General features: G+C 41.2%; 2 protein-coding genes and 3 non-coding genes across 5 annotated transcripts; 4 read left to right on the top strand and 1 right to left on the bottom strand.

The window, feature by feature from the left end:
• Positions 1–593: 593 nt before the first annotated feature.
• Positions 594–5385, bottom strand: BBS2 (Bardet-Biedl syndrome 2). Its single transcript, XM_030198464.1, has 2 exons — positions 5308–5385; positions 594–3918 (listed from the first exon to the last, which is right to left on the bottom strand). The coding sequence occupies exon 2, from the start codon at positions 3748–3750 to the stop codon at positions 1585–1587; it is 2166 nt and encodes a 721-aa protein (XP_030054324.1). The 5' UTR covers positions 3751–3918; positions 5308–5385; the 3' UTR covers positions 594–1584.
• Positions 5386–5438: 53 nt separating this feature from the next.
• RPS12 (ribosomal protein S12) lies at positions 5439–13567 on the top strand. Its single transcript, XM_030198465.1, has 6 exons — positions 5439–5500; positions 5609–5656; positions 8189–8305; positions 11302–11404; positions 12256–12357; positions 13474–13567. The coding sequence occupies exons 2-6, from the start codon at positions 5643–5645 to the stop codon at positions 13534–13536; spliced, it is 399 nt and encodes a 132-aa protein (XP_030054325.1). The 5' UTR covers positions 5439–5500; positions 5609–5642; the 3' UTR covers positions 13537–13567.
• On the top strand, positions 8008–8082 carry LOC115467434. Its single transcript, XR_003941726.1, has one exon. It is a non-coding gene; the product is annotated as a small nucleolar RNA SNORD101 (small nucleolar RNA).
• Positions 12092–12178, top strand: LOC115467456. The gene has a single exon (XR_003941746.1). It is a non-coding gene; the product is annotated as a small nucleolar RNA SNORD100 (small nucleolar RNA).
• Positions 12966–13098, top strand: LOC115467447. The gene has a single exon (XR_003941739.1). It is a non-coding gene; the product is annotated as a small nucleolar RNA SNORA33 (small nucleolar RNA).
• Positions 13568–14138: the final 571 nt, after the last annotated feature.

A 14138-nucleotide genomic window follows, 5' to 3' on the forward strand; every position in this document is an offset into this window, starting at 1 on the left:
CAGACTTCCAATGGAACACAGCATAAGGAGAAGCTGTAGGCCAAGAAGGAGGCTTCACAGAAACACAGCATTAGGAGAAAGCTGTAGCAAAGCTTTACCTCTCAGGACTACTAGGCTTGAAGGCAGACTTCCACTGGAACACAGCATAAGGGATGTAGGCAAAGCTTCAGGCCACAGCCTCTTAAAGAAACAGAGTTGGAACCAGCAGAGCCCCAGTTAGGCCTAGCCGTTCTCATCAAGGATAATTGACAGAACACTGAGCACACTCAGAAGCCAGCTTAAGAAGTGCTCAGTGCTGATGACATCACCAGCTTGGCCTCCACCACTCTACAGTGACCCCACAGGTCACTGACTGGAACTACAGGTAATTTTAGTAGGTTAAGGAGGAACAGAACACAGACAAGCAAGGCATGGATGTCGGCAATGACAACATCCGTTGACAATCATATTCCAGGGAAGGATAATCAGTGGAAGGCTGTACGGGCTAAACCTTCAGGGGGTGCTTCTCCTTGGATTCACTCGTTTACACTTTAAAGCTTATCTGTTCTATTATCACAGGAAGAGATATACTCTGAATCAATTTGTAAAAGAAATTTCTTTTTAAAAAACTTTTATTTTAGACACCAATCAGACAGAGCCAATTACATTGCAGTTTCATAAAATATATATTCTGTAACAAGAAATTGGGTCTCTTTATTCCTATGAGGGGAACTAAAGCAAAAGTACAGCAAGTCACTGATTAGCTTTACTAAAGTTCACAGCTTCTCTTTCTTCAGCCCAGTTTTTATACCCTTCTTTCTTTCACTTCTAGCTGTATAGGTGCAAAGCTCCACATCTGCTGACTCTCCCCCACGTTCCTGGTTTATACTGAATCTGCAGTTAATTACTTACTTATACACCCTACCCCCCTTTTCTTGTTTGTTTACTTTCTCAGTTTCATTCTTTCAGAAATGCTAGTTTCACATTCCATTCTTATCTCTGAGCTGCATGTTATACCCTAGAGTCTATAGTCCTCCTTTCTGGTATTCTGCTGATGCCTTCACTTGCTATCAGTTTTCCCCATCAGGCTGCTATTGTTATCACACAAACTCTGCTTCACTCAGGAGTTAATGAGAAGCTATTGGATTTTGTTGGCTGTGAAGCGACTGTTACATTTATTTGTTTATTTAATTGCCTTTTTGATGTGCTGACATCTCAAAATATGAACTGTCGAGGTTCTAAGGCTCCATTGCAATTTATTTATTTACTACATTTGGACCCCGCGCTTTCCCACACATGGCAGGCTCAATGCGGCTTACATAGTAACATTAAAAAGAAATACAAGTCGTAAGGAAAAATATCCAATTAGTAACAAACGCAATATTCTGAAAGATGGTCTCCATCTCTGTTTCAGCTATGGGCAGGCATGATAAGCATGTATTAATTATTAGTTCACATCTAATTGATTTTCCATCATTACTATCATAACCAGCATCAGTTCCTAACCAATAGGTTCATCAGGAAAACTTTGGTTTAGAAAGCAAAAGCAAAGAGAATTTATCTCTGTAAACTGCCTGACACCCTTAAGTGTCACTGCTGCCCTTCTTATGATGAGGCCATACCAATGCGCATTATCCTGAACAGCATATTCACATTGTTGTTTCTAATGGCATCTCTGCAAGCTGTGATAACTTGGGTCTTGGGTTTTCCAACTCGTAGGCGCCCTGCTCTCTGTATGGCCTGATTTACCTCCTTCAGATTGCCAAGTAGCTCACTGTGATTATTACAACAAATTTTATAGCCATTTATTAAATCTTTGTTAAGGTCATTCAGCTCCATGTATCGTTTCTTCATGTTCTTCATGTCCCTCAACAGCCTGGCATCTTCGGCTTGTACAAGCATGCTACGGATCAGATTGGATCGATCAGCCATGTCTGCAGTAAGCTTCTGGTGCACAGAATGATATTCATCCACCTTCAACAGGACTTTGCGAAGTCTTTCAAAGTACGTTGGAAAGTCTGCCTCAACCTGCAGATCCTCAATTGCCAAAAAAGAGGCCAGAGACTGGATAATATCCCCTGCAAGGTCCATATCATCAGTATTCACAGAAATCTCTCCACTGGCTTTCATTTTCATGCTGAGTAGTCCTGCACCTCGCAGGGAAGTAAAACAGATCTGAAAAGGGGCATTTTGGATCTCGGTTTCTCCCAGTAACAGAAAGTTCTGGTTTAGCCACATGACAACCCTCTGCACCCGCTCACTGATGGTAAATTTAACAAAGCTCTTTGGTTCCAGAGCTGATCCAGGCCTGCAAAAGGCATACATTGAAAAGCGGGGTAGCTGCCGGGTCAACTCAAACACATGAAACTGTGTGCTGCCTTTGTAACCCACAAAGGCTTTGATATGGAGATCCACTGGAACATCTTTTGGAGGAAGGATGGGAACTCTAATGCGAGTGGAGAGGTTCTGAAGACTGGGATGAATGACGTGGCTTTCACCTTCAAAAATTCCTTCGGCAAATATTAAGACTGCTCGAATAATGGAATCATTTGATGTAGAAATAGTAAGCTCCACATGACAGGATTGTGTGTCAGAGCCCAAATTAACAGAAAGAGTTGTCTGGAGCTGAGTGTTCGCAGGAATAACTCCCATTTGGCAATCTACCTCACTCATCTGACCATTCAGTTCAACCTTTGTATTCTCCTCATAGTTTCGTAGCTCCAGCAGCAGGTTTTGCTTCTTTTGACTAAGCTCCCGAACAAGCTCCTGCTCCACACTAGTGTCCATCATATTTCCCTTCATCTCCTGGCTGGAAGGCAGATATCCTCGTACTTCACCATCCACTGAACAGCAAATTAACTGAGGGTTTCCATCCATTCTGTAATCACCTTCCACCACTCCTGCAATAGAGGAAGTGAAATTGTCCTTAAAGATGACTTCCCCAGTTCGATCGCTGCGTGCATCAATCTTTCCATTGGACCAGCCAGTGATAAGCTCCCGTACTCCATCAGAGTTGAGGTCAAACGCATGTATGCTTGTTGCATAATTTTTAGATTTAATCCTCCAGTAGCGCACTGTTCTGTCATACACACCAACAGTACCATTGGAAAGGGCATAACCAAATCGATTGCCATTCATTGGACAAAGTGTTGTGATTGTCTCTGTCTCTGTCATTTCAGTTACAATCTCATCTTCTTTAAAGACCCTGATGTCAAAATCCTCTGACCCAACAAGAAGCTCTTTTTTTCCATCACCATCAAAGTCACACAAAGCTAACGATCGAACTATGTCTCCAGTAACCGTCCAGAAAAGATCATTTCCTTTATGATCGAAGCCTTGCAAGGCACAGTTTCCACCAATAATTGCCAATGGAGATGAGATATCTCCAAGATTTCCAAGTACAGTGGCATTTGCTCCATCTGCAATCTCTTTGTAGAACAAGTCTGAGTTGTTGAACACATCATAAGCCAGCAGGTTAGTCTGTGTTCCCACTACCAGGGAATCACAACCAAGCTGAGGATTGAGCACACCTGATGTCAGACAGCTAACAGTCTGGTTAATGTTCAGAAGAGATACATCAGAATCTTGATTGCTCTGCATCATGCGAAGTGCACTCTCACGTTGGCCACGGGAATAAGGATTATGAATGAAAACCTTGCCAATCTGTGTGGCTGCTGTAAGGCAGGGGTGTACACCATCGTATTTCCCCACTGCCACCATGCGTGGGTTGATTTTATGATTAAGTTTCAGCGTAAAAACTGGTACAAGCATGGTCACTTTCGTTTCCACGGCAGCGGCAACCTATGATGTAATCGAGGTGACCCACAACTTAGGTGTTACAGTCTTTTACTGTGATGAGATATAATAACAAAAAAAAGGCTCCCGTTCTCTTATAGGCTTTATTTGCGTGCTCTCTTCTCCGACAACAGACAAATTATTCTGCAAGACAAAAAGCAAACACAGCTGATAGTAAGTCCATTTTACACACTGCATGGTCATATATAAGGTTATATATAATGTCTTTCAAAACTGAATTCCAGGGGTTTAAAATAAGTTTTGGATGTTAATGAATTCTATTAGTCTGTTTCACTGTATTTCCAGTTTTTGCATAGTATAAGTCATCACAAGAACAAAACGTAAGAAAATCACTGGACTGCATTAGGGCTTCTAGCCCTTTTAGGGCCCTGTTTACTAAGCTGCGTTAAAGGCCCATTGGCGTCTTTAACGCGTGTTAACAATGTACACGCGTTAGCTGTGTATGCGCCTACAATATCCCTATAGGCACCTACAGGGTTAACGCGCACGCTAATTGGCGCGTTAAAAATGCTAACACGCCTTAGTAAACAGGGCCCTTAGTTATGTTTAAATAAAAGAGATCTGCCATGAAACAAGATATTTATTTTTATTTTGACTTATAAAACCACTTGCCCCTGAAACATGTTCAAAAATAGAATAATCCATTTGTATATCTAAAAGGTAAACTTCTACAAAACAGATGAAGATGTAATTCCATCCATGTGCCCCAATGAAAGGACAGTTTAATTCTGCTTCCATTTAATTTCAAAACATTCCATCATATTTATAACATCAGGTTTACCAAGGCAGATTACAACAGCAGTCAACGTAAACACATCAGGAAACAGGATATTCACACTGTAATTTGTCCATCTGTATTGTATAGAACAGTGCTGGAAAATGAGAACAAAATACAGAGTTTTATAAGTGCTGTTTCTACTAGGTACAATAATTTTTAAAGCTGTTTTAGTGATATTCGTTATTTCGTCATATATATATCTAGATATTGGGAAGTTTTCAAATAAATTAAAAAGCTGTCCAATAAGTTTAAAAAAGAGGTTTGTCCTCCACCTTTTAAGATGCAGTCCCTTATTTCTAATAATCTTTTGCTATTGTTTTTAATGCTGTATGCTAGTGTTTTGGAAAACAGCGGCAAGCTTAGCTCCGCCTACTGGCTTCAGCTGTTAAAGTGGCCTGTCTATTAAACCTCCTCGGCCGCGAGACAGGCTCATGCTGCTGTGTTGTATCATCAAACCTCCTTGGCGCATAGCGATGGGCGTAAGCTAAGACCCCCAAAAAAGAATCTCGCACGGTGAAGTTGATTTTGCATGAGTACTAAAGCGATCGTACTGAATTTTAAAGTTGACCCCTGAAAGTGACGTTATCACAAGCGTCGTTTTTTTTAGTTTTTAACTTAAAGGCTTGTTATTTCGTTTCTAGTATGTTTTATCACGAAATCTACACTGGTACGACGTATTTGGAAAGCAACGTTCGGCGTTCTGTCATATTCCCATCTACAACGTACAACTGTACCTTCGTGTGCGGTTCAGTATCGCACTGGATCTGAGCCTGGTTGCTGTTGTCGGTGAAAAGCAATCAGGCATTTTCAATGGTAGCCTCCAATACGTCGCGCCGTCGTAGGGAAGCCCCGAGGCACGTCTGCCTACAAATAGGTGACGTCAGCAAGCTGCGTCCTTCTTTCCGCGCGGACTCCGAAGAAGTTCAGGTGAGTGCTGTGTGAAATCCGTTGCCATCCGGTCTGTGATGGTTGTCTATGCTATTTGTTTGCTCTACTTAATCATCCTTTCTGTTCTCTCTATGTCTTTTTTTCCAGCACCGGGTGCGAGACATCCGCCGATCATCCAAAGATGACCGAGGAAGGGTGAGTCCGAGGGCCCGGGACGACGCTTACTTGCTTGCTCTGTGAGCAGGGCATGAAGGTCTGGAGGGGGAAGGGAGCGAGCAAATAGGTTCGGCGTTCTTCGTGGGTTCGTAGGAAGCGACTCTGGTCACGGGCAGTGTTTAGATTTTGAAACTGGTTTATTTCATCCGTATGTGGGTGCACGCTAAGAGCCGCTTCCCGTACAAAACGTCCGTTACTTGTAGTTAGAAAAATGCTGAGGTGAGTGACGGCAATGAGTCTTGGCATACAGTGGAAGGAAATCTGTAAATGTTGAGATAAGTAACAGTATAGCTGTGAAATATATTTTGGTGGTATGTATTGAACTGAGGAGTAGTTTGGTGAAGGAAAGGGAGGGCAAGTATATTGGCTAGATCTTATGGTAGCACTGTTCTGAGTTTAGGGTTCCTTTTATTAGTTACACATATGAAATTAATCAACAGCTTAAGCTCTACCTGTAAAGAGGAGTGGGGACAAACTGATCACAAGAACTTAGAAATGGGAGGGAGGAGAGGTGGAAATGCAACTAGTTGGCTGCTGATAAGGTGTGCTAAAACACCTTAAAGGGTTATTCCATATGCAATTTTTGAACGCCCTGAAATAATATAGTTCATAGACACAAGATGGTCACAAGCAAATTGAGTGAAAGAGGGAAAACCCCCATTTCAGGGGGGAAAAAAAACACCTAGTAATTATTTGAAACTGTGATGTGCACCTTATGACCTTTTAATTAATCTTTCAGTTGTTGGAATTACTGTATAGACTCAACTATAAGTTGAGAAACTTGTGCTTTGTCTTGCACCCCATGATGCTAAGAAATTTAACCCCCCCCCCAATCTCTTTCTCTGTTTACATCCTTCCACCAGCAACACTTAAGTTTCATTATGAAGGGATGTTTTTCTCAGCAGCACCACCTGATCCATGTTTCAGATTGCTTGCTAATGCTGTAACACCAATCACCGTATTGTTTGTATCCAAATTCAATTTATTATTTTTCGTGTTGTCCTAGTATATTTGTGACTTCTTTCAGGCAGTGCTAGATGGGATTGCTGTGCTGGCAAAGTGGGGGAGGGGGAATGTGGTCTGAATGGAGAGGGGGAAAAACAGAGAAGGGGAGAGCACAGTAATCCAGAGGGAGCAGGTTAAAATTTAAAAAAAAAATCTGTGGTTTCATTTTCAGCAGGGATAAAAGTGCAAGCTGTCTGAGAAACTGTGGTCGTAGGAAACGTGCTTTGATGGGGGGGGGGGAGTAAATAGACAATTATAGTGGCTGTGTGTGGGGGGAGCAGCAGAGAGGGCATTTCTAGGTCTGTATGTGTTTGTTGAATCTGTGTGGTGGAGTTTGAATGAAGCAGGGAAGAGTGTGTGTGTGTCAGGGAGAAAGACCTATTGTCTGGGGAGGATGGTCAAATTTGGTTTTGTGTGTGGCCTCAACTTATACATGGGTCACACCGATTTTGATCACTTTTAGTCCCAAGACTTTCCTCCACTTATAGTCGAGCATATATGGTAACCTATTTGGCACCAGCATAGAGTATTTTATAAGGAACTTATATAATATCCTGGAGCTGTGTATTTGCTTATTTATTTATTGGGATTTATTAACCATGTTTATGAAGAGATTCACCGAAGGCGGTGTACCATAGGTACAGTTTAACATAAAACTTACAATTTTAACAGTATACCAAGAATAAACATAAATACAATAAATGAGGTAAACTTGAAAAAAGTAGATTGAAACCTAATAGAACTACCATGAAACAGTATCAAAAATATACACATTTAACACTGGAATTCAAATACCAGAGATATAATACTAATGATACACCTAATAAGCATGAATTCGAATATTCATCTGAAATAGATATGATGCTAAATAATTTCTACAAATTGACTTTAGTATAGCTGAGGGACCAAGAGCAGATATATGATGGGAGCAAGATGTGTGATAGTCAGTTGGGATAATTTGATGGTTATCTAAACTCAAGGCAAGTTCGTTATATAGTTGAGCAAGAGATGAGGAACTGATCAGTTAGTGTGTGTGTAGCAAGCTAGTCCAGTTGCAGAATCAGTGTATAGTCAGTCACCCTATATATCAAAGGCTTCGGAGAAGAGCCAGGCTTTACTGCTTCCTGAAGTAGAGGTAGTACTGAAACGTTAAGAAATTAATAACCTAAACTTAGGCTTGTTGCTTTGTGTGTCTTGTTCTGGGTATTCAGAAGCCCTAGATTTGTTTTTGGGGTTTTTTTTAATATGCACACTACATTTTATGGTTTTGCTACCTCTTGGGTAGGTGCCCTGATACGAACTGTACTGGGGGGAAAAACTGCACTGGTTGAATGATGACTTTTTCAAAAGTCGGATACCCCTTCACTCAAATTATGAGTGATAACCTTACTCTGACAACCTGAAGTAGCAGCTGGTGTCTAGCAAGACCAGCAACTAAAAACTGTTACTTGTAGGATTAGTTTGAGGAGCACAGGATTGTTTATATGTTGTCTTTAACTTGTATAGCATTGCTGCTGGAGGTGTAATGGATGTTAACACCGCCCTGCAAGAAGTGCTTAAGACCGCACTCATCCATGATGGCTTAGCTCGTGGTATCAGAGAAGCTGCCAAAGCCTTGGACAAGTAAGTCTCTATAATTTTCATATTTTTAATTAATGTTCTGTCACATCCAAATTGATCTGCATGCTTTTGTGCTGTTTGTTTATATATTAAGTGGACTGTATGGTATCGCATCGAAGAATGACTTAAAGTCTATGTTACTTCGGGGCAGGGTCCATCAGTGGAGACTGAGGCATGAAGGAAGCCAGACATTTCCAAAGGCTGAGCCAAAAAGGAACTGTCTGTTCTCCTACCAGACTTCAACGTATAGGCGTTACGGACCAGCAGAATGAACTGGGGGGGAGGGGGGGTCAGAAGACCCCAGAGCAGCTGACATCTGTAGAAAGATCTTTGAATCAGTGTTGGGTAAAAGCCATCGCAGTGCTGCTCCCAAATTGTGCTGCTGTAAAATGGCTGCCAGATCACTTTCAGCCCCATGAGGAGAATGAGCCCATGTCTCTTCCACATGTGAAACTTGAGGCCTCCCGAACACCGCACCCCCTGCCAATGGAAAGCCTGCACTGCCCTGATGCTTTCCGATTCCACAGGGAGCAGTGTTTAACAACTTCAGCAGCCATTTCAAAGAAAACGGAAGTAAAACTGCAACTGACCTGAAGTTGAAAGAAAATTTAAAGATACTCGCCCCAGGAGAGCCTGCTTTTGAGAGTCCTGCTTGTTGAATTCTGCCCCCTCCCCTTTTTCAGTGAGGAAGGAGAATGGAGAAGGGTACCAGGTGTACCCCCTAAAGCTGGCATCACTCAGCTGTGCACCCCAAAGCTCTACTGCACTGGAAACCCAGAACAGGAGCCACCATCAGATGAGACCAGGAGCTTGTGAGAGACTGTCTATCTGCCTGCTGGAGATAGAGAACATTGACTGACCAAGGAGCATTCCATCCTAGAAGACAGTTCAGTTGAGCACTCTCCACCTGCTGGTAGATGGTCACAACCCACGTCTCTGGATTCATCTGTTGCTGGCTATGGAACAGGCTTTTGTGAGTCTTCACAGGGTCCAGCTACCAACATGAATCTGCTTCAGTCACTGTTGGAAGTCAGTCACCTGAAAAATATAAAATATTTAACACTGTTTTGCTTCCAAGAAGGCTCATGCCTGATGTTCTAGAACAGGGGTGATCAACGTATTTTTTTTTTTTTTTTGTTACATTTGTACCCCGCGCTTTCCCACTCATGGCAGGCTCAATGCGTCTTACATATATATAGGTACTTATTTGTACCTGGGGCAATGGAGGGTTAAGTGACTTGCCCAGAGTCACAAGGAGCTGCCTGTGCCTGAAGTGGGAATCGAACTCAGTTTCCCAGGACCAGAGTCCACCACCCTAACCACTAGGCCACTCCTCCACTCTTCAGTCCTTGAGGTCCACAATCCAGTCAAGTTTCAGGATTTGCCCAGTGAGTATGCATGAGATCTATTTGCACGCAATAGAGGCATTGCATGCAAATAGATATCATGCATATTCATTGGGGAAATCTTGAAAACCTGGGTGGCAGCCCTTGAGGACCAAGGGGTGTGCAACCTTTATACATAGAGCTCCATAGACCACCTGTGATGTAATGAATGAACAGGGTTTTTTTTTTTGTTTGTTTTTAAAAAAAAAAAACGATGAAAACTAGCTGCTAGAGTGAGTATTCTGAAAATATTTGTGAAATACAGTATTTCAAATGCCAAAACTAGTTAATGATTTCTATGTATACAAACCACGTAAAATTCAGTGGCGGGCTGCCTCTAATGCAGTTATTCTGTGTGTGTTTCTTTTTGTGTATTTTTGGAAAGAGTAAACAAGCGATTCATGTCTACCTATTCGATTCCAGTCAGTATACTATCACATCTCTTCTCAGCTGAGGAGCCTTAGCTGCTTTAGTCTTTCCTCTTAGGGAAGTCGTCCATCCCATTTATCATTTTTGTTGCCCTTCTCTGTATCTTGTTTAGTTTCATTATCTTTTTTTGAGATACGGTGACTAGAATTGCACACAGTATTTGAGGTGCAATCGCACCATGGAGGTATACAAAGGCATTATAACATTCTCATTTTTATTTTCCATTCCTTTCCTAATTCCTAACATTCTATTTGCTTTCTTAGCCACTGTTGCATGCTGAGCAGGGGGTTTCAACATATCAAAAATGACACCTAGATCCTTTTCCTGGATGATGATTCCCAATGTGGAACCTTGTATCACATAGCTATAGTTTGGGCTCCTGTTTCCCCACATGCATCACTTTGCACTTGCTCACTTTAAACGTCATCTGCCATTTGAATGGTCTCATAAGGTCTTTAATCTAGCCATTCTCACTGAGCGGGAGTTTTTGCTTGAGAAGGGTGGGTCTTCGGGTGGTGGGGTTACCAGGAAAAGGGGCTGGCTGATCGTTTATGCATTGCAAGTTGCTATCCAGTGTTTTCAGGAAACCACCTCACTGTTTTCCATACTACTCTCCAGCTGATTTATGCCAATACTTCTGTTCAGCTCTTCTACAGGTTTGCGTCACATGTGCCTTTGTGACTCTCTTGCATGTCTGTTTAAAATATTAAGTGTTTCAGTTCCAGGTGCTTTCAGACTGTGCTGAATAGTGAAACATGCTGTAATAAACCCATAGTTTATTGGGATTTATTTACTGCCTTTTTGAAAGAATTCACTCAAGGCAGTGTTTACAATTTTGTAAAATGAATAGTGTTTAGAAACACTCCGAGTAGAGAAAGCATGTGTAGATTACAGTATAAACTGTAAACGTATGCTCATTGTAGAAATATCTAATAGCTGGGTGCCCTGTTTACTAAGCTACACTGTAGACGTTCAAATGTTTTAGCGCGCGCTGATAGACACCCATAGGAATGTAATGGGTATCTCTGTCAGTGTGCGCTAAAAAGTTTGCACGCCTACGGTGCGGCTTAGTAAACAGGGCCTGCATTATTCCATTTGATTTTTGTGGGCATAACTAACTAAAATAAGTCAAACACATTAAGGCTCTGTCAATAAGATAATCATGCTGAATTTATTCAATTTCAGGCGCCAAGCCCACCTTTGTGTTCTTGCTTCCAACTGCGATGAACCCATGTATGTGAAGCTGGTTGAGGCATTGTGTGCAGAACATCAGATCAACCTGATCAAGGTGTGTAGTGGCGGGTGTCCAAGGTTCATGCATACACACCCTGCTACAATAAGTGTGGTTTTTTTCCCAACTATATTGTGGTAGCTTATTTCATTCTAGGCTGTATGTTGCCTTCAGCCTGGCTGATTTGAGTCGGGGGAATTTGATAAGGTGCCATTTCTCCTTTCCTTATGGCCTGTTCTGGTGTAAATATGGAGAAATGCCATGCTAAGTTACACTTCCTTTTTAGAATGAGTGGAGGAGTGGCCTAGTGGTTAGGGTGGTGGACTTTGGTCCTGGGGAACTGCCGCATTGAGCCTGCCATGAGTGGGAAAGCGCGGGGTACAAATGTAACAAAAAAAATAAATAAATGTGGAGAAATGCCATTCTAAGTTACACTTCCTTTTTAGAATGGTTTGGATGTGTAAGATAAGAACCACAAAAGGTACACTAGCGCACCACAACATTTGAGTTGATGTACAAAGCAAAATATCAGATTAACTGTTATTTTATAATGGCAACAAGTCTATAATGTGCTTCATACGCTGTTGGGTATGAACAAAGAACTATAAATGACTTATTTTAACAATTTAATGTTCAGTATGTTAAAACATTTCATTTCTTGATCTTTAAGATTGAAGTTTTCAAAACTTGTTTATCGATTTGACATTTTGATTGTTTTAAAGTGCAAAAGTTAAAAAGGCCTTTGCTGTACATGATGATGATTTGGCTCCCTCTACTGATAACTGTGAGGAGAATTGCCAAAATGTTACCCAATATTTCTGATGGTACAGCTGCATTCTGGTTGTTTCTCTACAAAACTCAGCCTGATAGTTTAATCCTGATAGTTTAACCCTTCATTCTATTAACAGGTTGATGACAACAAGAAATTGGGTGAGTGGGTAGGCCTCTGCAAAATCGACAGAGAGGGCAAACCCCGAAAAGTAGTTGGCTGTAGTTGTGTGGTTGTCAAGGTAAGCTCTTTGTTCTTTTTTTTTTTTTCATTTGTTCTTAATTTTGTCAAGGCCATTCCATGGGTAGGTCCCCATATTTTCTTGGCAGTCGCATTATACATTTTATCACTGTTGAAGTGAGGTATTAAGGGAATGCATTGGGGTATCTTATATGGAGATATGGGTTTGCCCCTTACAGCCTTCCATGAAGGCTTTGGTTTAACCTCCATGGAGTGACCATGGAAAAAACTCAACCTTCAGTGAGCATGAGAAGGCCAGATTAATGACTTGTCTAATTCACACAGCTACCAAACCACACAGCTGGCAATATCTGGAATGGGACTTGGTTTTTGGAATCAGAGAAGGAAAGCAAACTGGCTTGAAATGGCCTAGCATTGTTGGTAGAGAACAGTGTTGGCACATTCTAGGTACATTTTGGGACTGATAGAGCATTGGTATGGCAGGGTTTGAAACCTCAGACATAATGGATGCTTATCTACCCAAAATGGAAGAGAAGCAATTGATGCAGATGGGTAGGAATGTATGTAGAAAAAGACTGAAAAGAGCTTGGATTTCAAAAGGCTAATGTGGGCAACACTCAATAGTCTCTATGAAATCATAACTGTCAAAAGCCAGTGGAATGGTAGCTGCAGAGCTAATATTGTTCTGCAGATATTAAGGAAAAAGCTGGCAAAAGCAAAGCCACCGTACGAGCCTTACTGCCTTAGAATGACACTAAGGTTCCTGGAAATGGCTACATTGTTTTTCATCATATTTAAATCTGATTTTGTAAATATCTACTTGTCAGGTTTCATTGGGGGTCTTGTTTTGACTTTATGGTATTTTCTTTTAGCTCGCACTTATTTTGTGGCCCAATTGGATGTGCATAATTTCTCTCTTTAAAAATATGTGAAATTAGTTTATATGACTTGAAGGTGGCACATAGTGCAATTTCCAAGAAATTGCTACTAATTTGTCAGATTGTATACTGCTTCTGTTATGTATTGTATGGTGTAAAAGCTGCCCTGAAAATATTTGGTTTGTACAGTGCATAATGAACTTGTTGCAATGTACCATAAAACTGACATTTCTTAAACTGTTGCCTACTCCATGATCAGCTATGTTTTATTCTTGTAGGACTATGGCAAAGAGTCTCAGGCCAAAGATGTCATCGAAGAATACTTTAAGTGCAAGAAATGAATAAATGGAAAATAAAGATTAATGAGCTTAATGTCTCTCTCTTTATTACCCCCATGGGGGGGTGTATGTTTCTATTTATTTATACAAGCCTCTTAGCTCACTTTTAGTTCCTTTAGGGCCTTGTTTACTAAGCCGCGTTGTAGGCGCGCAAATGTTTTAGGGCGTACTAAAAATTAGCACGTGCTAATGCTAGACACCCATAGGAATATAATGGGTGTCCCTATTGTTGCATGCTAAAAAGTGTGGTTTACTAAACAGGGCCCTTAAAGTAATGCATAGTTTTTTAAAAGGTTGAGTGATTTTCTTACAGTGGTAGATCTGGGTTTTTTTTCCGGTTAGACTTGTAGTCATGGTGGAAAGGAAGCAGATGGAGAAAATAAAGCTGTATGGCATTTTTAGTATACTTTGACCTGTGCAAGTACACTAAATATAGATTTGCATTATAAGCTTTGTCCAGACAAAACAAAGGAGAGCAAGATTCTCACAGATCACTGATAGGGTTGCAGTGAGGTTTGAAAGAACCGAATTATATATAATACTTATTCTTAAAGAATGTTGGGTAACAGTCCATTTAGTGAGATGATGTGGTTAGCCCAATGTTC

Source organism: Microcaecilia unicolor, chromosome 3 (assembly GCF_901765095.1).
Source record: "Microcaecilia unicolor chromosome 3, aMicUni1.1, whole genome shotgun sequence".
NCBI classification, from domain to species: Eukaryota; Metazoa; Chordata; class Amphibia; order Gymnophiona; family Siphonopidae; genus Microcaecilia; species Microcaecilia unicolor.